This window comes from Phodopus roborovskii, unplaced genomic scaffold (assembly GCF_943737965.1).
Source record: "Phodopus roborovskii unplaced genomic scaffold, PHOROB, whole genome shotgun sequence".
NCBI lineage: Eukaryota > Metazoa > Chordata > Mammalia > Rodentia > Cricetidae > Phodopus > Phodopus roborovskii.
Window position 1 is genome coordinate 17579407 of NW_026125397.1, and position 23532 is coordinate 17602938.

A 23532-nucleotide genomic window follows, 5' to 3' on the forward strand; every position below is an offset into this window, starting at 1 on the left:
AGTTTCCAGCCAATTTTGGCTCTCTGTTAAACTACGAATCATGAAAAATGTATAAGTGAATAGAGTATTTATATTAATTTTACTTTTGATATTTTTTTTTCTTCTTTTTGGGGGGAAGGGTTCAAGGCAAGGTTTCTCTGTGTAACATCCCTAGCTGGAACTTGCTTTGTAGACCAGGCTGGCCTCACTCATAGAGATCCACCTGCCTCTGACCCCAGAGCACTGGGATTAAAGGCGTGCTACCATGCCTGGTTTTGATAATTTTCTCTGTGGAACTTCTAATAAATATTTTTAACCCCATCCTTTTCAAGGGTCATAATTAATGTTACATATTTAATTCAGAAAAGAACCATCTCATTATCTTTGCATATTTCTGTCACATTCTAGCATCACAATCAGTGGACACTTGACCAACATTTCAGGATTTGGAGAAATAACTACGAGTCTGCAGGAAGGGGACTAGATGTACAACCACAGTCTGATACATTTCAACAAATGTGAGTGATAGAATATGCTTCCAAATTTAAACTTCACGAGTTTTAAATAATATTTTTTTGAGAAAGTATGTAAATATGAGGCTTTTTGTTAACTTCCTCAGTAGGAAAAACAGCACTGGATTCGAAGCCTAAGGTACTTGGGTTCTGCTTTTCTTTATTGATATGCTGAGCACAGAGCCTGCCTCCTGCTATAGCGGTTGATCAGTGTTTATTCTGTATCTAAATACTGCAAGAAGGATTTGAAGTGGATGCTTCTTCGCCCCTTTGTCTTTTCTCAGGAGGTCTGTTCCTCAGAAGGGGTTGCACTAAAGTGGAGCAGGGCTCCAAGATGTGGGAGGCAGGGACGACCTCTTTTCCATTCCAACCATGACCCATAGACGGTGCTCTTGGAGTGCGTGGTGACAATTTAAAATCAGATCTCCATTCTGAGTCGCTCATCCGCATTTGACCTCTTTTTTTTTTTTTTTTTTTTTTTTTTTTTTTTTAGCTAGCAGCGATGGTTCCAGGGACTACTCGTACCTTTTATAACCGTGCCCCAGAAGGCGTGTATAAGAAGACAGGGTTTGGGGCCAAGTTATGGCCCCTCTCTGGGCTTGCAGGTAACAGGATGCAGAAGTAGGGAGGTAGCGGAGCGGCCTCAGAGATGACCGTCCCCGGCCCCGCCCCCGGGCCCCCAGGCCCCGCCCAGGCCCTCCAGGCCCCGCCCAGGCCCCAGGCCCTCCAGGCCCCGCCCAGGCCCCAGGCCCCGCCCAGGCCCCAGGCCCCGCCCCCGCGCGGCCAGGCCCGCCCGGCTGGGGTTCCTGTGGGGCGGAGGGTGCCGAGAGGAACCGCAGCTGCACATTCGCCCGGAGCGCCGGAGCCTGGGCGCAGCCGTCCCCGGGGAGCCGCTCGCTCCTTCCCTGGCCCGGGCCCCCAGCGCAAGCCGGCTGGGCCATGGCAGGCGCCGAGCTCCCGGGCCGCCGCTGAGCAGCCGTTACGCCGCCCGCCCGGCTCCGGCCCGCGCCGCCGCGGCCCAGGCTCCGCTCAAGTTTCCGCCCAGAAGCCCGGGCGACCGCGGGCCCCGAGCCCCCGGCTCGCCCGCTCGCCCGCTATGTGGGGCCGTTTCCTGGCCCCGGAGGCTGGCGGCCGGGACAGCCCCGGCGGGGCCCGCGGCTTCCCTGCGGGTAAGGGGGTCGGCGGGCGGGTAGGGTGGCGGCGCCGCGGCCCTGGCCCTCAGGCCTGCGACCCCCGCAGGGTGACAGCTCGACCCTCCTGGGCCGCCCGGCCGGGCCGGGCCGGGCCGGGCCGGGCCGGGCTTTGTTGTCTGTCGTGAGGTGCGTGGCTGGCCCACGCGGGACGCGGGCGGGAAGGTCGCTGCGGTGTCGCCCAGGGACGCTGCTGGGGACGTGGTGGCGGTCAGCAACCCCGGTGGCGGCTGCCTGCCACCTCCTGGGTCCCATCAGAGCGCAGCTACCTCTGAGCTGCGGGGCTCAGGGGAAATTGGGGGTTGCGGCTTTGCGTGGGTGGAGGGGGCTGTTAGAGCCGGACAACCGCTGCAGTGCCCGTATCACCCACAAGTTGTGTGGGAGCCACCAGATTTTTGGAATAGAAAAGGCTTGGCTTGACCATGACAAGTTATCTAACGATGACAGTCCTTAAGGGCACTCTCATCTTAACTGACTTGGAACCGCTTTCAAGGATACACAACCCCCCAAAGGCCACATACCTGTATGCAGAATTTCTCCAGCAAACTCAGATGGTTTTGGTTTCCCCTCCGTAGTAAGCCTGTTCTACGAAGTGTTTGAACTCGATTTGTGTAACTCAGAGACATTTGTGTACATTTTTCAAAGCTCTGGACACATTTGATGGGGGTCCTCTAGTGATAGTCTCAGCTTTTTAGAAGATCCCAGACAGTCCTATTGCTATTGAAATTTCGAACAGTGCAATTCTGTGATAGTTTAGTTCTAAACCGTAGGTGGTTCTCAGTCTTGCTAATGCTGTGACCCTTTGATATAGTTCCTCGTGTTATGGTCACCCCAAACATAAAATTATTTTCGTTGCTGCTTCGTAAGTGTAATTTTGCTACTGTCATGAATCGTAATGTAGAGATTTGATACACAGGATATCTGACACATGACCCCTAAAGGGGTCGCGATCCACAGGTTGAGAACCACTGGTTTACAAGTTTGTGATATGTGTGGTATACATACATATATACATATATATCAGGTTTGAAATTATCTTACATTTTAACCCATAATAGTTTTAGAAGTAATGGAGATTAGCTGTGAATGTAGTAAAAATATAGGCATGGAATTACTTTCTAAATATTTACTGTTTGTCTTCAAGAGGAGAGAGCAGTTCAGAGGTTTCTGATGCTTACCCAGTTGTTGAAGGTCCTGGCTCTAAGTGGCTTTAGCATGGAGAAGATACTCATCATCCCTGGGGGCCAGATAGAGTGGTTTCCATTTATTCATATGTGTCAAAAGCCATCTGTGATGTCTTTGTAACCTAACCTCGAAAATCTTCTTTGTGGTAATGGCCTGTGTTGGATGTGTATCTCAGAAGCATTGTATCCATTTCCCTTGTTTTCTACCAAGAAAGCACCCTAGACTTAGAAGTTAAATAACTGAGAGACTGCTGTTCCACTGCAGGGTTTAGACATTTGCTATTTGTAGAATACAGAGAAAGAAAATACTTTAAAATAGTACTCAGATTTAAGGGATTTGGACAGTATATAGCCTTCTAAAACAGTGCTTTCTTAGTGTTGACAGCAATAAGCCATAAATCACAACATTTCTTTCCATTGAAATAGCGAAAAATTTCAGATATATACTGAGAATGGATTATTTTTTTAGAGCAGTGGTGATGTAATTATTTTCCCCTTGAGCCAATGTAAATACTTATTTAAAATGAATTTTTAAAAGTTATTCTTTAGATAAACAAGTGTGGTATTCCTAGCAAGTGATCCCAGTGAGAGTCAAGATATCTTAAGGCCTAGTTCTTGTGGAAAGCTTCTTTTGTCCTAAGAATGTGGAGAAAGTGTTGTGTCTTGGAATACAACTTTGGGCCAATTTGAGCAGTTTTAGGGCCTATATGAAGATAACAAACAAAAGTCAGTTTTTTCTTTTCTGAGAGAGGATCTCATGTAGTCCAGGCTGGCCTTTAGCACAGAGTTGCAATGAAGCCAAGGCTGGCCTTGAGCTACTGATCCTGTCAAGAAGTCCAAAGTGCTGGGAGATCACAGGCTTGTGACATCTGCCAGGCCAGTCTTCTGATGGAGTTGATTAGCAATCTGCTTGGTTGTGAGACAGTAAATAATTTTCTGATATTAAAAAGGGTCTATCACTGTATGCCAGAAGTAAATTCTGGATGTTCTGAAACTGGATTCTACAATAGGTAATTCACTAATGGGAAAGCTTTCTACAGTGGAGATTTGGAAGCTGCTGCTGCTGCTGCATTTAGTGCAGTAACAAATGGGAACAGTATGCAAACAGTATGCATCCTTTAGAAAATAGAAGCATTTGTTTATCCTTTAGGGTTTCATTGTGTTTTGCCTTTATTTAGTTTCCAGGTTTATGGTTAACACTGTTCTCAAAAAACTAAAATGAAAACTACCTTGCATTTCCATGCAAGATCACATAAAGTCCTCGTCCTACACTTAAATATAGCTAGAAGGCTACATTAAAATAGAATTGGTGTGTTCTTTGTGCACTTGGATGTATTTGAATCATTCTTTTTCAGAAAGTATAGTGCCATCAGAGTTGGTTGAAAGATGGATATGTCTCCTCTATGCTTTTGAAATCTAGAATTATGCAGTGATATTTTGAAGACTTCCAGTTGCAATGGACATGTTTTTTTAAAAATAGGTCACACATAGTTTTGTTTGTTTGAGGCAGGGTCTAAATACGTAGCCCAGGTTGGTCTCAAACGTACAGCAGCCCTTTTGTTTCTGCCTTCCAAGTTCTGAGATTACGGTTATGAGTCACCATTCCCAGTTTTCTAAGTCATATTTTAAAACTTAATATAGCCAATCCTTGAAATATTTTGGGGTAGGATATTATACTTTTAAAACATGCTAAAAATGTTACTGTTAACACTTGCAGGATGCCACTTGTTCATTGCCTTGGCTTTAAATTTGCATCTTTATAATCGAGACATCAGTTACCAGCTGCTTAGTGATGTCATAATGATAGGGTCATAGCTACTAAGATTCTAACAAATGATGTTTTCTGCGTGGTTCTGAGTTAGACCTAAGAGCACTCTGGTAACAATGCAAGGTAACACTCTGTCAACTCAGCTGGACATGGTCTTTCATAGAGGTCATTGGGGTGTGGGTGAATCACGGCCTGAGTGATGGCCTTTGTGAATGAACTTGATTAGTAATTGGAATTTGAGCACTACTTGGCCTGAATGAAACTGGTATATTAATCTGAGGCCAGGAAATACATGGTGAGTTGAGCTGATGACACCTATTGTTGTAAATTTTTATGTACATTATGAACAGAAAGATATTAAAGTTTTTCTGTCTATAAGAAATATGTGCCCTGAGAAGATAATTAAGACTTGCAGTCTCTTTGATACCGTTTTATTGAATTATAGCTTAATTAGTTCCCACAAATTATGCATTAAATAAGAAGAATGTGGTCACCCTGGTAACGTGTAAGCCCCAACATACTGCTATTACTTCTTTAAAGATTTTGATATTGTATGTTTTAATCTTTAAAAATATTCAGATGAGATCAGTTTATTGTGGAAGGTCACTAATTAAGAATAGAAGCACGGCTGGGCGGGCGTTGGTGGTGCACGCCTTTAATCCCAGCACTCGGGAGGCAGAGGCAGGAGGATCTCTCGAGGCCAGCCTGGTCTACCGAGCGAGTTCCAAAGGAATACAGAGAAACTCCCACCATAGGATTGTAGCCAGTTGAAGTCCAGCCAGGTTTACACAGTGAGTTCCAGGCCAGCTAGGACTATATAGTGTGACCCTGTCTCAAGAAACCCAAAACTAAACCAAAACAAGCAAGCAAAAAATTCAGACTCAACTAACCCCTATAAAACAAAGAATAGGAACGACTTCTTTTTGCACTGATATTTTATTTTGCTATCTAGTATGGTGTTTTCTACCTAACTATATGTTTTTGTTATTAAGTATTAACCATATGCCAGGCTCTGTACTAACATGATGCTATCTATACCATTGGACCAGAAGGTGAAGGTCCTTGCTATAAGGGAACTTATGTTCTCCTGGGGAGGAGATGGGCAGTAAGCAATACATAAGAAGCTAGTTCAGCTAGGCTTGCTGACTAGGAAGGAAACCAGCAGAAGTGTGGGCAGAATGACTTTGGGCAGCCTGGTCAGGGAAGGCCTCTCCAGGGAGGCTGAGACCCGAAGGTGTGTGTGGTGTGTGTGCTCCAGGGCCAGGCTTGGATTGTATCAGGACTGTTTGAACCCAAACAGGGATGTGCAGGGGGTGGGCCTCAGTAATGCAAGACTTTTTTTTTTTTTTTTTTTTTTTTTTTTTTTTTGAGACAGTGTTTCTCTGTATAACAGTCCTAGCTGTCCTAGAACTCACTTTGTAGACCAGGCTGTCCTTGAACTCACAGAGATATGCCTGCCTCTGCCTCCCGAGTGCTGGAATTAAAGGCATGCACCAAAACTGCCTTGCAAAGATTTATTTATTTTATTATGTGTGTGTGTGTGTGTATGTATGTATGTATGTATGTATGTATATATGTATATACATACATAATGCATGCAAGAAGAAGGCACCAGGTCTCACTATGGATGGTTGTGAGCCACCATATGGTTGCTGGGACTTGAATTCAGGACCTCTGGAAGAACAAGCAGTGTTCTTAACCTCTGCGCCACCTCCCCAGCCGCACCACACAAGGCTGTTTCAATTTTTGTTTTTCTTTTTGAGACAAGGCATCACTATGTATCCTTGGCTGGCCTCCTTGTTCTGTAGACCAGGATGGCCCCACCCATCTCCCCACCCCACCCTCCTCACCCCTGCCTTCCTGCTTCTCCAGGGACCAAAGGCATGCACCAGCACACTGGTCAGGATTTTATTTTATATGTGAACAGAAGTTACATGAGAAAGAGTGAAGGACTGTTCATTCTTTTACTCAGTGTATGAAGCAGATAATGCTTTGTGAACTGAGGACACATAATGGACACCCTCTATTGTGTAGAAATCACACATTGTGTATGGGAAGAGATCATGAAGAGGTAGAGGCAAGAATAGCAAAAGGAAGCCAGTGTTTATACCATTTCTGTTGGATTAGGGCAGTTAGATGGGAAGAGAAAGGCTTAGAATATTCGTGAGAAATAAAGCTGATAGGATTTGATGATGGTTTGGAGGTGGCAAAGGAGGGGCAGGAATCAAATGTGACTTCTCAGTTGGCCCGTAGTAATTATAATGGCCCGCGGTTCCCCCCTTCTGCAATGGGAACTAACTGTTGGAGGTGGGGAGGAGTATGAGGAAGGTCACGTGTGAAGTCTGACGAGTGAGATGTTCAGTGGGAAGTTGGCATACACCTAAACTCTTCCTGAGAATAGTGGTATTGGCTATGGGAGCTGATTGAGTCCCATGGAGAGAGTATAGAAAAGATAGTGGGGAGTGTGGAGGAGACAGCAGAGGACACCAGTTTTTCTTATTGAGTAGGGAAAGATGAGCATCCGAAGAGGTGAAGCAGGAGCAGCCAGGGATATAGGAGTAAAACCAGGAGAATAAGCAGGAGCAGCCAGGGATATAGGAGTAAAACCAGGAGAATATGGCATCCTTAGGAGTGGATTGTGTCCTTTTTAAAACTTTTACCAGTTGGTTGCATTGTTTTGTGGAAGTAAAGATCAAATGCCTGTTGCTTTAAGAATCACACCGGGGTAGTGTCGCATGGCTCTGTAGAATCACACCGGGGTAGTGTCGCATGGCTCTGTAGAATCACACCGGGGTAGTGTCGCATGGCTCTGTAGAATCATACTGGGGGAGTGTCGCATGGCTCTGTAGAATCACACTGGGGTAGTGTCGCATGGCTCTGTAGAATCACACTGGGGCAGTGTCGCACTGGCTCTGATGCTTTCCTGAAATTTTATTGTTGTTGCAGAACCTCTCTTCTTAGTTGCAGAATAACTTTAAAGAAAACTTCACTGGGACGAAAATGCTTAAATTTGAGGAACTGAAAATTATAGATATTTATGTTTTCTCAGAATTTAAGTTTTACTTTTGCATTTAGATTTATTATTTATGGTATTTATGCTACTAAGAAAATTAAGAGTTATTGAGGAATAACTTGCTTCCATGTTCAGTGTAGTCTACATAATAAAGGTAGCCTTCATAGCTGCAGTTTTGCTGTTTAGGAAAACTGATTTTGGTGTTTATCTGCTTCTGTGGGCAGACATAATTTGCTGTCATAAAGAATGCTTTCTGTGTGCGGTGATGAGTTACAGCCCAAGAGAAGGGCAAGCCCTCAGAGCACTGGTGTTGTGTTCTTGTGCACGTGAGGTGGTTTGATTAGTTAACAGTCTCTCATGGATTTCCAGAATACCTCAGGTTTCCAGTTCCTGACAGAGACTAATAAGAAAACTACACAGTTCTGATATGCATAGCTGCCCAAACACCTGTTAGAATATGTGTTTTCCATAACCAGAAAGTAGTGGTCTTCCTGTCCATCCCTGGTATCAACAGTGGGTAATGTTTTCATAGAAGAGTTAGTCATATCTGTGTTAAGTGCTACCCTAACTTTTTAGTTGCTTCTTGTAAGAAAGTTTAATCAGGACATATTTGAGTTCATAATTTTTTATAAAAGGTGAACTATTTATTTATTATCTGATTATTTTTAAATAGAGCTATTTTAACAACAGCCTAGACCAACTTTAAGGATCTAATAATGGAATTGAAAATAAGGAAATTCATAATTGTATTCAAAGCTTCTGCTTGTAGTACCTTTTGTGGTCATGTTTTAAAAATTATATGTAATACTTAGTGAAAAGGAACTTTGAGCTTTTTCATATTTACATTTTATTAATTGCACTGGTTTGAATGAATATACTCCCCACAGGCCCATAGGGAGTGGCATTATTGGAGGTGTGGCCTTGGAGTAGTTGTGGCCTTGCTGGAGGAAGTGTGTCACTGAGGGTGGGCTTTGAGGTTTCCAATGCTCAAGCCAGGGCCAGGGTCTCTCTTCCTGCTGCCTGTGGATGCAGATATAGAACTCATGATTCTCCTTCTCCAGCTCCATGTCTGCCTGGTGCCTCCATACTTCCCACCATGAAAATGACTGAACCTCTGAAACTGTAAGCCAGGTCCAATTAAACGATTTCCTTTATAAGTGTTTCCATGGTCATGGCAATAAAAACCCTAAATAAGATATTAATGTAAACTTTATTTTAATAGTTAAACAGTACATTATTTAGTTTTGTTTTATGAGACAAGTTTTCAGGGCACTCACTCTGGTCCCAAACTCATGATGTAGCTGAGGCTGGCTTTAAAGCCCTAATCATCCCCTCTTCATCTTCTAAGTAGAAATTACAGGAGTGTGTTATCCACCATTCGTGACTTTTAAGTTTTATTTTTAATTAGGAAAATGCGTAAATTTATCAACACATTTTGACCTAATAGATTCTATAGAAAGATTTAATCGTGCTAATTAACATTCTTCACTTTTTTGTGGTGATGCTGTCAAAAATCAGTCCTTTAGCATATTTTGGTGTATATACAATACATTACTAACTCGTCACCATGAGGAACAAAAATTCACCAAGTCTAACTCTTCCAGGTTAGTTGGAACTTTGTACCTTCGATCAGCATTAACCTCTGTTTGTCCTCTTCCCTTTCATATTTAGAAAGCCACATCTAGTTACTGATTACTTAAACATTGGCCAAATCTTTACATGTAAGAAATCCAGTAGCTTCCAGATAACTAGACTTTAATGTAGTCACTTTCTGACTGGCTAATGTGTTTAATGTGGACAGACCACTTACTAATTGGATGCTGCTCGCTTTATCTTAACTGAGTAAAGAGCCATCTTCAAGGACTGCTTTAATTCCCATTCTGGAATTGAACTTGCTTTCCCTTAGTTCTTTTCTCTGACCTAGAATTTGACCCCCAGTCACAGTTCATTTCTGCACTGATCATTTGATCTCTTTATAATCAGAGGAACACAGCCTCTTAATGGCCCTCCCCGTCTTTGCCTGTCCTGTTTTTTGTTTTTTTTTTTTTTTTGACAGTTTTAAAGATAATTTTCTTTTTTTTTATTTATTTTATATAACCAAGTCCATTTAAATGAAAACAAATATTTGTAGTCAATATTTGGGAATTTGGGCGTCGTTCTTTCCAAACTACTTCCTGCTGGTAAGGGATGCTGTCATGGGGGATTCGAAGAAGATTCAGAAATCCTGGCTGTAGTCTGTAAGGCTGCTTTGTCCAGCTGTTTTGAATGTAGGATCACCTGGTACTCTGTTTCAGGTGGTCTGGCTTGATCAAACCACATTAGTCTGGAAGGAATCCACATCTTTTCATTTTCTGTGGAAACAAAAATAGAAATCCTTTTCCCCACGGACAAAGAAATCCTTGTCCTTGAAGTTAAATTTTGGAGTCAAAGCATTTTTTTAAAATTTATTTTATTATTTTACATGTCAATCCCAGTTCCCTCCCTCCCTCCCTCCTTCCCTCCCTTTTACCCTCTCTGCCCTCTCACATGCACTCCAACCACCCTCCCCTCCCATCCCCCCCACCCCAATTCCATATGTAGGGGAATGCCATCCAGTTGGGGTCATGTACATCTGACAGGTCATGTGAAGTAGGGACTAGGGCTTCTCTCTTGTCTCTAGATTAAGGCAGTTATCCCTCCATGGGGGATATGTTTGCAAAGTCCTTTTGTGCACCAGGGATACATCCTGGATCCACTGTCTGAGGTCCCTTAGACTGCTCAGTCCTTCTGGCTGAGACCCATATTCAGGGGGCCCTGAGTCAGTCCCATGCTGGCTTCCCAGCTATCAGTCTGGTGGCCCATTAGCTCCTCCTTGTTCAGGTGAGCTGTCTCTATGTGTTTCTGCCGCCTGGTCTTGTCCTCTCCATCTGCATCTGGGTTCTAGTTCGACTCAGTGTTTATGTATGGGTGTTTGCTCCTGTTTCCAATGGGTATTAGATGAGGGCTCCATGGGTAAGTTAGTTGTTGATCTCACTCTCTGGGAAGGGCATTTATGGTAGCCTTTCCACGGAAGCTGAGATTGTTAGTAGGCAGCAGTCTTGTAGTTCTCTAGACCTTTTAAAGATAATCTTCTACGCAGGTTCATGCACATGAGTGCAGGTTTCTGAGGAGGCCAGAGGCATGGGGCTCTCTGGAGAGAGACGAGACTATGAGCTGCCTGATATGGGTGCTGGGAAATGAACTTGGGTCTTCTGCAAGAAAGCAAGTTCTTTTAACTCTTAAGCCCTCATAAATATCAAAAAATAAATATATTTTGCATTAATTTTTGAACATTCATATGTGCTTACAATATATTTTGATCATATTCATCATTCGTTTCCTTAACTCTCCTCCCAGATCCAGTGCCTAACTCCCCTACACGCACACAAACACGCTCACACTCACACACTCTCCCCTCCTAACTTTGGTCGTCTTTTTTTTTTTTTTCTTTTTTCTTTTTAAAAGTAGTTTACTGAATCCATTTGTGCTGCCTGTTTGGGTGTGCGGCTCTCCACTGGGGAAAGGGAAAGGTTGACTTTTCCTTCCCCTATATTAAGAATGTTTTTCGATATGGTTCAATGTTTTTGTGTGTGAAAGAGACTTTTTGAGTCTTTTGACCTATTTGAGACTACTTTCTCATCATTCTCAAGAATTTGACCACCAGCTCTTTAACTATTTTAAAGTACTTTTTAAAGTTACTTTGACAATATTTACTGGTTTTAAAATAGATATGTAAATGTGTACTGGGCCAAGGAATAGTTGAAAATATCATGGATTTTAAAATAAACAGAACTTCCCAACAAAGTTTGTGTTTTAATCCTTCTTCTAAAGGGAAGGATATTTTTGTAGGTCTAATTGTAAGGCTTCCAAAATTCTAATTTTATTTAGTGAACATTTACTGGATATCCAGTGCTCACAATGACTTCATTTGTTGACACTCCTGAGTGCACAGCTCTGGGGCTAGTCAGGGACACTTAGATAAAGGGTTTGTTATTTACTTCCCAGTTTGGTGAAGTAGAAGAAAGTCAAGTATGAGTTAATACAATTCAGTAAATGGTGTGAGAGAATTTAAACCACAGTTTGGAAATGAACAAGGCAGTAGTCATTTAATGCTAAGGAAGAACCAGGAAGAAAGAGCAAGGTAGTCCTTTAAAAAGTTAGAGAAGGGAGCAGCTGGAGTTAGAGAATAGACTGTTCTGGAGGAGAAGAGGTGAGTGTGCCTAGCTGTTCTGGTTTGTTGGAGAGCTAGATGGTGAGGAGCTGCAGAGTTAGAGTGAGATTTCCAGTTGGTGAAGAATTCCGGAATGTGAGTTTGAGTTTTCTTGCTGTGCCGTCAGGAACCCATAGATTGTGTCGTCAGGAGCATGACACAGACACACCTGATTCGAAGCTAATTTTGATAGGTGGGTAGTGGCTGGTTTGGCAGTTACTCTATCAGGAGCAGAGCTTCCTGGGGCTGATTACAGCTTTCCAGCTGCAAAGTGTGATCAGTGACAGCAGTGGCCGTGTTAGGTGTACTGCAGTTATTATTCAGGAATACCATGAAACTTTTCAGGTTGGTTGGCTGTGTGGGCTATTCCTGGGGCTTATTCTTGGACCTAAGGTGATTTCTATCACCTTAACAGGAGAGTTAAGGGAGCTGAAGGCTAGCCTGAATTCTGTGACAAAGTACTATTTTTTTAAAAAACAATTCAGAACTGTTAAAACTGTAAGATATTTATGCTTTTGTGGTATAAGGATTAGTGCACTTTGATATTTCCCATTTTATTCTAATCTGTTTAGAAATATTGGCGTCTAAATTGACGTTAAGATCCATTAGTGGCTAGCAACTTACATTTTGAAAAATACTTAGGTGGAGGTGGAAGCAGGAGGATTAAGAATCCAATGATCTCAAGTCCATTCTCAGCTGCAGGGAGTCCCAGGCATCCCTCTGCCCCATAAGACTATAATTTGTATTTATGATTTATGCTGCACATCCAGCTTTTAATGAAAACTTGTATATTTGCTTTATCATGAGCTGTGTTTGTTTTCTATGGTTTAGTGTTGTCATTACTTGAGGAGAAAACTCACTGTTATCCTAAATGTAGTTATAGGTGTGGTTATTCTTTATGGAAGACTTGATGCTAACACATTTGTGCTTCCGACACACTGAGGAAAATAAAATACTATTCTGATGCCCAGTTTCCTGTACTTCCAGTATAAGAAATATTATTTTTTCCAGGAGGTGAACTTAGTATTGAAAAATAAAATATAAGGTCTTATGTTCAGTGTGTGGGGTCATTAGATTTTTATATCCGTAAAGCAGTGTTTCTGTCCTTGTGAAAGAGGAGTCAGAAAGGCCCAGTGCCCCTCTAGTCTCGGTCTCCCCACCGCTGGGCTCACAAGTGGGGGTTGTATCTTACTGTTGTTGGGGACTGGGATTGAATTCAGGCCCACATGCGATGCAGCAAGTACTTTCCTGAGCAAGGCATCTTCTCAGCCCCGTATTTTCCATTTTTGTTTCCAGCCTATTTTGTGTGTATTCATTTTTTGTACAGTTTTGTGGTCGAAACAAGTTAATAATATATAAAATGTATTGATCATATCTGCTTCCAGTTCTCTGTCCCACTTGTCCCCAATACTCCTGAACGAACATGTGCCCCTCCCATCCTCCCATCTTCGTCATCTTCCTTTTTGTTTTATAACCCAGTGAATCCAATTCGTGCCCTGCCTGCACATGGGCAACCTACCAATCATCACATCCCAAAGAAAAATGTCTTCTCACCTCCCAGCAGCCACCAACTGCCATTAGAGCTTCAGCTCTCAGCTAGTGGTGGAGCCTCTTGACCCGGCCCCCAATGCTAGAATTATTGATTGGTCTTATGCAGCTAAGCATAGCATCTGTGAGTTTATGATTCAGTGATGATCTGTGTCTAGAAACCAGCATTTTGTTTTCTAAACACTTGAATTTCAGTAGTTTGATTTGTGTTAGGATATAATCTACTTATTTCAGAAGAGACCAATATTTAATTCCCATTCTAGGAGAGAGTATCCTAAGTGTCATTTAAATGACTAAGTTATTAGTCTTACTAGTATTAAGTATGTTAAAGAAATAAGACTTTTTTCGAATAATCTAAGTTAAACTATCATAATTTACAATAAAATAAAAGCCTGGAGTCAGAGCAGTGAGCAGTCTTGACATCTGGAGAAGACTCCCAGAAGTGTTGGATGGATGAGTCCTTCCAGTCCGCTGTGGTCTTCATTCAGTTCTATAGTCAGATTGAAGTGAAGACTGGGACAGTGGCTTTGCACAGCCTGTTTCCCTGCCTAGGGGAGCAGGCACAGAGATTGGTGACTGTGATTTGTGGGTTCTGAGTTCAGAGAATCCCTGGACAGGCTGAAACCTGAGGCTGTGAGCTTCCTTTGTGTCAGATTTGTCCTGTTTAAATTGACAATGTAAGTATTTAGAACCGAAGTAACATTGTGTTTTACATTTATTTCCCTATTTATTGTGTGTGCTTGTGTTTGTGTGTGAGTACACACACCAGTGCAAGTGTGGAAGTCAGATAACAACTTAGGAGAGCTGGGTCTCCCACCATGTGGGCTGAGGTCTGGGGGACCAAACTCAGGGGTCAGTATGCTGGCAAGCACCTTTCCGTGATCTGGTCCCCTGCATGAACTTTATTTTAGAAGTCAGAGTTCTGTTCCTTTCACCTTTTCTTTCATTGCAAATAGTTTTTAAGGAACTGTCTTCTATTCTGTCTACAGGTACACTTTTCCAGACTTGACATTCCCACACTCCTATTTGCTCTTTCAAAGTGTTTTTTTTTTTTTTTTTTTTTTCTCCCCCTTGTATACCCCAGGCTGGTCTGGAACTTACTAACTTGCCTTCCAATCCTCCTGCCTCAGGACTGTTTTATGCCCATTTCAAGTTTATTTTCTTTATCCTCTTTCTTTCTCTCTCTCTCTCTCTCTCTCTCTCTCTCTCTCTCTCTCTCTCTCTCTCTCTCTTTCTTTCTTAGATAGGGTCTGTCTTTCTTGCCTTTACTGTCCTGGAACTTACTCTGTAGATCTGGCTGGCCTTGAACTCACAGAGATGCACCTACCTGGCTTTCCTTTACTTTTCCACCCTTTTTCCTGTTTTTCTTTTTGTAATGCAGATGTTAACACTATTTTTAGGAGTATATGGAAGTATTTTTTTGCCCCAGTATCTTTGCTAGGTTGCCTTTTGGATTTCATATTATCAATGAGCTTGGATTTTTTACAATAGTTTTTCATCCATCTGTGTATTTCTTAGATTTATATTTCTCTTTTCTCTTTTTTTATTTTTTGAAGAGTTGAAGTTTATTTACACTCTTTATAATGATTTTAGATAACAGTTGATGACTTCATCCATTTCATAATGGTCTCTTTTTGTGTTTGAATAAAAGTCAGAAAGAAGTACAGCTTACATGGTTGTAGATTGCTGAAAGAAATTCTGAAGCCATTTCTCTGAGCAGCTAATTCAGGTGAGGCTATTTTACACAGAAAGTCCCTAATGTGTAACAGCTGGACCTAAAGCAAGAATGGTGCATATATAGTAAAGACAGCCTTCAAAGTTGATATTTCCCTGTACTAGTGACAGGCTACTTGTGGCTGAAGCTTAGCTTTCTCTTCACAAGTACACAGTACAGTAAGTATATGGTGTTCCTGAGCATGGATGATTGGCATGAATATTGAAATTCATTCATAACTTGTGACATTGAACATCTGCATTCTTTTGTGAGTTAAAGGCAGAAGTTAAGAGTTTCTAGAGGTGAGGGCATTATGTTTTAGGCATTCTGTTTTTATAGATTTAAATGTAGTTTTGGTATGTGCTAGGTTCTAGGCATTGAGGCTGCACTCATTTGCTTTGGAAGTGTGTTATTAATCAGGGTATAGTGAAGTACAGTGTGGGAAACTGGAGATTCTGCTCGTTATTCTCAGACTTTTTCTAGTTCTCCCAATACTGTATTAGTGTTTTCTAAAGAAACAGAATAGATTATGACTCTAGGGACTATCTTAGGTGCACACTGACAAAAACTCCAGATCTGGTGAATTGGCAAGTTGCTGAGGATATTTTTCTCATTTTGGCCAACAAGCTCAGCACCTAGGAAACCTATGTCCATTTCAATTCCACAGGAAAAACCAGTATTTTAGTTCAGAGGTCATACTTGTGTGTGTGTGTGTGTGTGTGTGTGTGTGTGTGTGTGTGTCTATTCAGCTGATTGGATAAAGTCTGTCCATGTTGAGGACAGCTGAGTCATCCACCATGTCTGCCGATGTAAATGTTACCTCAAGCCAAAAATACCCTTAACAGAAAGGTCTGTCCAGGGCACTTGCAGCTAAGCCTGGAGACTTTAGTGTGATTTCCCCAGGACCCATGTCGTAGAAGGAGAAAATGACTCCTGCAAATTGTCCTTTGACCTACATACCACACACCACACACACACACACACTCTCTCTCTCTCTCTCTCTCTCTCTCACACACACACACACACACATACACACACACTCTCATACATACACAAACACACACAGACACACACACTCTCACAACACACATTCTTACACACACACACTCACACACATACACTCTCTCACACACAGACACACACATACATAGGAAGGGGACAGAGAGTGTGTTTCTCTCTTTAAATAAATAATAAAATTTCTTTTAAGAAATGCTTGTCCAGATATATAAGCACCCTATGGCCAATGGCACAGTCATCTTCACACACACAATTAACCATGACTCATACTTGACATTGTTCTAGGTTTATTTACCATATAGTTAAACAGATTGTTTTACTGTAGAAAAAGAAATCTGAAAGACTTTTGTGTCTTTTTAATCCTCAAAAAAAAAAAAAAAAAATCCCCTTAGTATGGCTGTTAGGAAAAAAGATATTGTAAATATCTTGGCTTGTTGTTATGCACTCTAGGGTGAGCAAGCTTTTTCTTCCAAGTAGAGGAATGGATGAATAGGCTGAATCATTTATTATGAATCAAGTGGATTTTTGAGACTATTATACTGTGCTGTTAAAATTTTAGTAAAAGCTAATTGTTTCCATATTCTGTGCCATGAGGTTTTGTTTTGTTTTGTTTTGTTTTGTTTTTAGTGGGGGCTGGGAGTGGATAAGTACATGAAAATGTGTTCAGCAGCGAGAGTGTAAAATCCAGTGTGAAGTTCCACACCTCAGTGTGGCTGTTCTAACTGTATAGATGCTCATTGAGATGTATGGACTTTGGTTGGGTTAGTTTTTATTTGAAACTTTTATTTATTTATTTTTTTCTTTTCAGACAGGGTTTCTCTGTGTAGCAGCTCTGGTTGTCCTAGAACTCATGCTGTAGATCAGGCTAGCATTGAACTCACAGAGATCCTCCTGCCTCTGCCTCCTGAGTTCTGGGATTAAAGGCGTGCCCCACCACAGCTTGGTTCTATTTGAAACTTTTAAATGAAGTTTTAATAAAAAATTTAGCAAAAGATAATTAAAAAAACAAAAATTCTCTTAAGAGATAAATTATATTTCATGTGGCTGGGGTATAGTAGAAATTTTTTTTCTTTTAATCGTTCTTGGTGGGCACATAACAGGATTCATCTGACCCTCCCTGAAGTGAACTCACAGCTAAGGCCTGTGTGTGGAGTCAGAGGTGTCTGACTGCAATACTCTGGGAAACACTGTTAACATTTGAAGACCGATTTGTAAGGAGTAAGGTTTTTCCGCCCATCTCCCATCACCGATTAGCTTTCTGGGTGGTTTGTGTGTAAGAGCATGTTTCAGTGATCTAGGTGGGCCTCCTCACTGTGTGGTTTAGCTTTCAGCCTCCCTCCACACCTGTACATCCTGAATGCTGGGATTATAATTGTGTGTTACCATATTCGGCTAGATAGGATTCGTTTATTTTTATATTCTACTTTTTTGAGATGTATTCCTGGTTGTCCTAGAACTCGCTATGTAGATTAAGCTGGCTTCGAACTCAGAGATCTGTAAAATCTGCCTGCCTCTGCCTCTTTTGAGTACTTGGATTAAAGGCATGTGCTATCATGCCAAGCCTTGGATTATGATTTTAAATCATGTAGCAGTCCACCTTTAAACGTTCAGTAACTAGAAGCAATAAACAGCTCTGTGATCAGAAGGCACAGTAGCCATCCTTGTGATATGTAGTTTATCTGATGAGTTTTGATCTTTTTATTTATTTTTATTTTGGGCAAAAAATAACTTCTTAAATAATATATATATTATTTACCAGGTTAAAAAAAATCCTTTGCCTTCCCACAGATATTTCACATGTGTTCATTTTGTATTTTTTTCCTCTCTAGGCTCGGATTATTCATCATCATGGTTACCTGGTAATGAATCATTGTGGCAGGCCACAACTGTTCCATCTAGCCATCGAAATAACCATATCAGAAGACACAGTATAACTTCTGACAGTGGAGACACAGGCATTGGCACTTCCTGTTCTGACAGTGTGGAAGGTAAGCTGATGTAGAGTAAGGTAAGGTAATGGAGCATGGTATGAACTGAGGTTATTCAAGAGATGATTCTAAAGATCATAAGGTTGTGTTTGTGTCGTTAGCATTCAGTTCTGCTACATATAAAATATCAAATGCTCTGTTTATATTACATTTTCCCCTGCATGCAGATAAGATTTTCATTTTTGTCTGTGTATTTTCAGAGCAGCAGTAAAGCTGATTGAAGAGGAAAATGATTTCCCATATACTCCCTGTCCCCACCCATGTACATGCACCCTTCCCTATTACTGCTGGTCGACCAGGGTAGTGCGTTCGTTATTATTGATGAATCCATATTGCCACTTATTGCTGTATTAGTTACTTTATGCTGCTGTTGTAAGATACCATGACCAAGGCAACTTCTAAGAGTTCCAGAGGGATAGCGTCTGCTAGAACAGTGGTTGATAGCTCACATCTTGAGCCTTAAATAGGCAGAGAGTACACTGGAAAGGATGAGAATCTTTTGAAACCTCCAGCCTACTCCCAGTGACTCTCCTCCTCTATAGTCCTTTCCAAACATTTCTATGGACCAAGTGCTCAAACATACAGACCTATGGGGCCATTCTCATTGGAATGCATCACAACCACATGCTGGTAATTAATCTTCACTGTCAGTTTGAGAGGATTTTTGAGTTACATAGGATCACACCTCTGAGGGGAGATCTTCCAGGGCTTTTTCAGTAGAGTTTAACTGAGGAAGGAAGAGGTAGGTCCTGGAAAATGAATGACAGACGAGGGCGTGGCATTTCTCTTTTTCTGCTTTCTCATCTGCCCTGGGTACCCCACAACCACAGCTGTGAGCCACTTACGCTATCATGCTTCTCTGCTGTTCTGGTTAATTTGAAAGTCAGCTTGTCACAACTAGTACCTCCTGCAAAGAGAGTTTCAGTTGAGCTAATTGTCTTTATCATGTGGGTTGTTTTTGAGGGATTAATTTGTTAATTGCTGTAGGAAAACCTAGCCCACTGTGCGTGATACCATTCCCTGGTATGCCAGATCCTTTGGAACTAGAGTTAGAATGATTATGAGCTGCTGTGTAGAGGGCGGGAACTGAACCCTGGGTCATCTGGAAGAGCGGGAAATGCAGTATGTTATATACTTTGTTACTTCATCCTTGCACCTTAGGGTTACGTATAGTGTATTTATTTAACTATTTCCTTTTTGCTACCTGACTTAATTAGATATTGTTCTTGCTATTGAAAGAAATGGAATATTGGTTTCTTATTCTCAATTGGATGACTGGATGGCCTCTTTTGATACCCAAGGGATAGAGGAGAGCACTTTATTGCTGGTTGGGTAGGTGTGGAATTAAATTTAGGTTTCCCTTGGTAACATCACTCATCCCAGTGTGGATTACTTCCTACTGTGTGTGTGTGTGTGTGTGTGTGTGTGTGTGTGTGTGTGTGTGTGTGTTTAGGGGGCATATATCCACATGTTTCTGTGCTGGCTGGTTAGTGAAAAGGAGTTACCATGCAGACCTTTTCTGTCTTCTTGGTGTATTTTTTGCTCTGGGGCTAGCAAGAATGAGTTTTGTGGGCATTCTTTTGGACAGTTCCTATTGGTCATTTTAAATTTCTGGCTTTGCTGTCAGTTTTGTGAGGCAAAAAGAAAACTTAAAGAATGCCCTATTTCCTTGTTCCCTCTTTCAAAAGTCCTTGGATGGTCTGCCTTCTTCCTCTAAGCTTTTCGGTCTCGTATTTGTTTTATATGTAAAGTTCAATACTTTTTGTTGTATTTAGATAGCAGTATTGGGAAAATGACTTTTCTCTGTTTCCACTGCTTTTTTGATAAATCATGTTTAAATATTTCCAGCTTTTGTAACTTGGATATCAGTCTTTGATTTCATTGTCAGTTTGCATAAGAATACTTCTAACTTTTAAACTTTGGTATACTTATTAAAGTTAGAAAATAAAAGAGATACAAAGTAAAATTTTTAAACAAAACTGATAATGTTAACACTTAGAGAGCTCCTACAAATATAGCTAATGCCTACAAGTTTGTATTAATATATACAATTATTTATGTATTTAGTACTTTATTTAACACAGGTAAAAAAAATATAAGAAATCTATTCAATGAATTGCAGATGACCATAGTATTGAAAAGGTGATCAGATTTAGTCATAGTATAATGAATGTCAGATGAGTTGTCAATTCTCACCAATGAAACTGACCCTACTTTCTCCAAAATACACAGTGATAGCCAGATCTGAGCAAAGTTGAAAATGTTACTTCTTAAGAGGGGCAGCTTGGCAGTGATAGTATCTGTATTGCTGTTGCTATAGTCTAAGCACAGTAGTTACTGTTCTTCCCATCTTTCAGACAGACAGACAGACAGACAGAGAGCGACAAGGGGTTATGTAACTTACCAGTAAGTAAGCGAGGCTAGGGGTGTAGTAGCAAAGTGCTTAGGAATCATGTACAATTCAATCTTTAGTACCACAACCAAACTGAAATAAAAAACAAAAGAACCCACCAGAAAAAAAATCATAGGTAACATATACATATTCTCATTCAGCATAAGCTTATATAGGTGAAACTATATAATATATACAAGAATATTTACTGTAGCACTGAAAAGTGTGAAACAACTTTTAAGAGTCTATACAAAAATGGAAAATGGTTAAATATTTCACTAAGTATCTATTTAATTATGTGTGTATGCATACACACATATTCCTATATATTTCTCTATCTTACAAGAAGAAATTCAAGCAAGTGTTCAGGTTAAGGTGACAGATTATTTATTTCCCTGAAACTCTGGTGAAGATAATATGAAGATAATAAAAAGAAAATGTTATTAATCTAAGGGAATTATTATTATCAGATTAGTAACTTTGGCAATTTTATCTGGTGTGGTGGACCAAATTTATAATCCCAATACTTGGGAGACAGAGGCAGGCAGACATCTGTGAGTTCCAGGCCAGCCAGGACTACATTGTGAACCTTGCCCCCCCCCCCCTGTTAAAATTGTTAGCAGGTCCTAAGTAACTAGAGCCTAAATTAACATCAAAAAATCTAGATGACCCTAAGGATCTTCAGAAAGTCTTGCATGCTGCAGTTCAGGTGAACTCCCCATCTAGAGTCTATTCCTGGGATGCAAATCAGAAGGGAAGGTTAACCTTTATCTCCTTGAAGATTTGGAAAACCCTTTCCTCTGAAGGCCTTAGGCAAAAGGCATGGCTTTTTCTGGCAACCCTTTGCATCCTTTTCTGATATTTGTCTCCTTCATCCCCTTTGTCTTCAGATGTTTCTTTTTCTTTTCCTTATAAGGAAAATGTTTGTAAATAGCAGTCAATGGCATTTGTTTCTACCTAATTCTATATAACTGTTATCCTAATTTTGATTACATCTGCAAAGCTGCAAAGGACTGGTTTTCTTTTCTTCTTTCTTTCTTTCTTTCTTTCTTTCTTTCTTTTCTTTTTTCTTTCTTTCTTTCTTTCTTTTTTTTTTTTTTTTTTTTTTTTTTTTTTTTTTTGAAGTTTTTCTGTGTAGCTCTGTAGACCAGGCTGGCCTCAAACTCACTGAGATTTGCCTGCTGCCTCCCCAGTGCTGGGATTAATGGTGGGCACCACCACCCAGCTAGGACTGATTATGAAATGAACTCATATCATATTTATGGGTGTGTGTGGGGAGAGAGAGAGAGAGAGAGGGAGAGAGAGGGAGAGAGAGAGAGAGCAATTCTAATGTATCTTAAGTGTAACACGTTAATGGACACAGTTCACTGTAACATTCTATGCAGTTGTGAGTTAAATGAACAGGCATAAAATGCTGCAGAGTAGGTGGAACTAAACTGAATTTAAAAATGAAGCAGAGGAACTGTGCTTTTGTTATTTGTTCTTGTTTATTGTGATGATGTGGTGATGATAGTAGATGGGGGATTTAAAAGTTGCAGACTGTATGCTCTGTTTTCTTAGGGTTGTTTTACACTTTTGCCTTAAGCAACTCGTTCTCTTCCTGTGTAATGCCTTCTCAGATAATTACTTGAGATCCATGAAAAGTTTTGTAGGTTTTGAAGTTTTGACTTGAAAGCTCAATAATTCTATAGTGAATTACTTATGCTCAAAGGCTTATTAATCAGGAAACTCTAGAGCTTCCCATTGGAAGTCTTTCCTTTTTACCCAAGAGATTAAAAGTATCTCCTGTGTATCCCAGGACCTGTGGAGACTGGGGTGCTGTCTTCTGTCTAAATATCTCCATTGAGAAGACTCTAGTTTTCTAATTTCCTGAAGCTCTTATATAATAAGGATTTCCTGCTGTTCTTTAAAGTTTTTTTTTTTAATTTTTATTCTGTGAATAAATTTGAAGCTTTGTGTTAGTAGCAAATCATATTTTTTTTTTTATCACCAAATAATTGCATGAAGCATAAGCTCTGTGATCTTTCAGGGATAGACAGCATGAGTTGCCTTATTTACTCAAACAGGCTGACTGAAGACAGCTTTTTTTGGGGGTGCAGGGTCGGTAAACTTTCATTAGTTTATGCTTTTATCCTCTGTTCTTTGGCAAATGTCCCCTCCAAGTCCAAAGATTGATTTATATACTTTGTTTTTTGTTGTGAGATTTGCTTCTATCTTTTTAGTGTAAAGGGCCTAAAAAATAACTACCATGGAGAATTGCTTAAGTTGCAAATAGTTTTGCAGTAGAATACAGTTTAATAGATTGATGCTTACAGTAAATGTCAGCTATAAAGTGTGCTGTCTGTGGAACTGCTTTATAAAAGTGTCACAAATGTGATGAGTGTGCGTTACACACGCAATCCATGGTTCTGTAAATTGTCATCTATTAACCAGAAGTCTGTATTTTTTATCATTTATAAAATTAATCTATGATTATTTACCTCATTTTTTTTCTTTTTTTGGTACTGGGGGTTGAACCCAGGATCTTGCACAGGATAGACAGTGTTTCACCATTAAGCTATATCCATGGCTAATCTACCCTTGTTAAACATAGACTTCTGAACAGTATAGAGTAACCTCCAGAATATTCAGCTACTTTTTGCTATAGCTCCTATGTGAGAATTCACTACTGTGGCCTATTATAAACAATGTACATTTTGTTTAAGTGTTAGCATATGTAATCTGAACTTATTTAAGAAATTCAAATAAAACATTGTACAAAATATTTTAATAAGCTGTCTTCAGGCTTTTTGTTGGTGATATATCCAAATAATATTATACCATATTTTATAATCCATATATTTAACTTATTATGGGGTTGATTTATTCTAGTCATTATTTTTCTTTGTAAGACAAATAAGGTTTAAGATTATCTATACACTAAATGCCAGTTTCATTTTTGAGTATAGATAAAAGTATATGAAATGGTTTTTAATTTTGATTCTATTGATATTTTGCCT

The 23532-nt window shown here is 40.5% G+C and overlaps 1 protein-coding gene across 4 annotated transcripts in view; it reads left to right on the forward strand.

Annotated features, from left to right (window-relative positions):
* The first annotated feature begins 1360 nt into the window (after window positions 1-1360).
* Cep85l (centrosomal protein 85 like) overlaps window positions 1361-23532 on the forward strand; it is a 99874-nt gene continuing 77702 nt past the window's right edge. The window contains exons 1-2 of one of the 4 annotated variants that reach the window (XM_051175517.1): window positions 1361-1660; window positions 17983-18141. In XM_051175517.1, the coding sequence (XP_051031474.1) occupies window positions 1588-1660; window positions 17983-18141 (232 nt within the window). In that variant the 5' untranslated portion in view covers window positions 1361-1587. The other 3 variants (XM_051175514.1, XM_051175515.1, XM_051175518.1) reach the window with 3 other exon arrangements.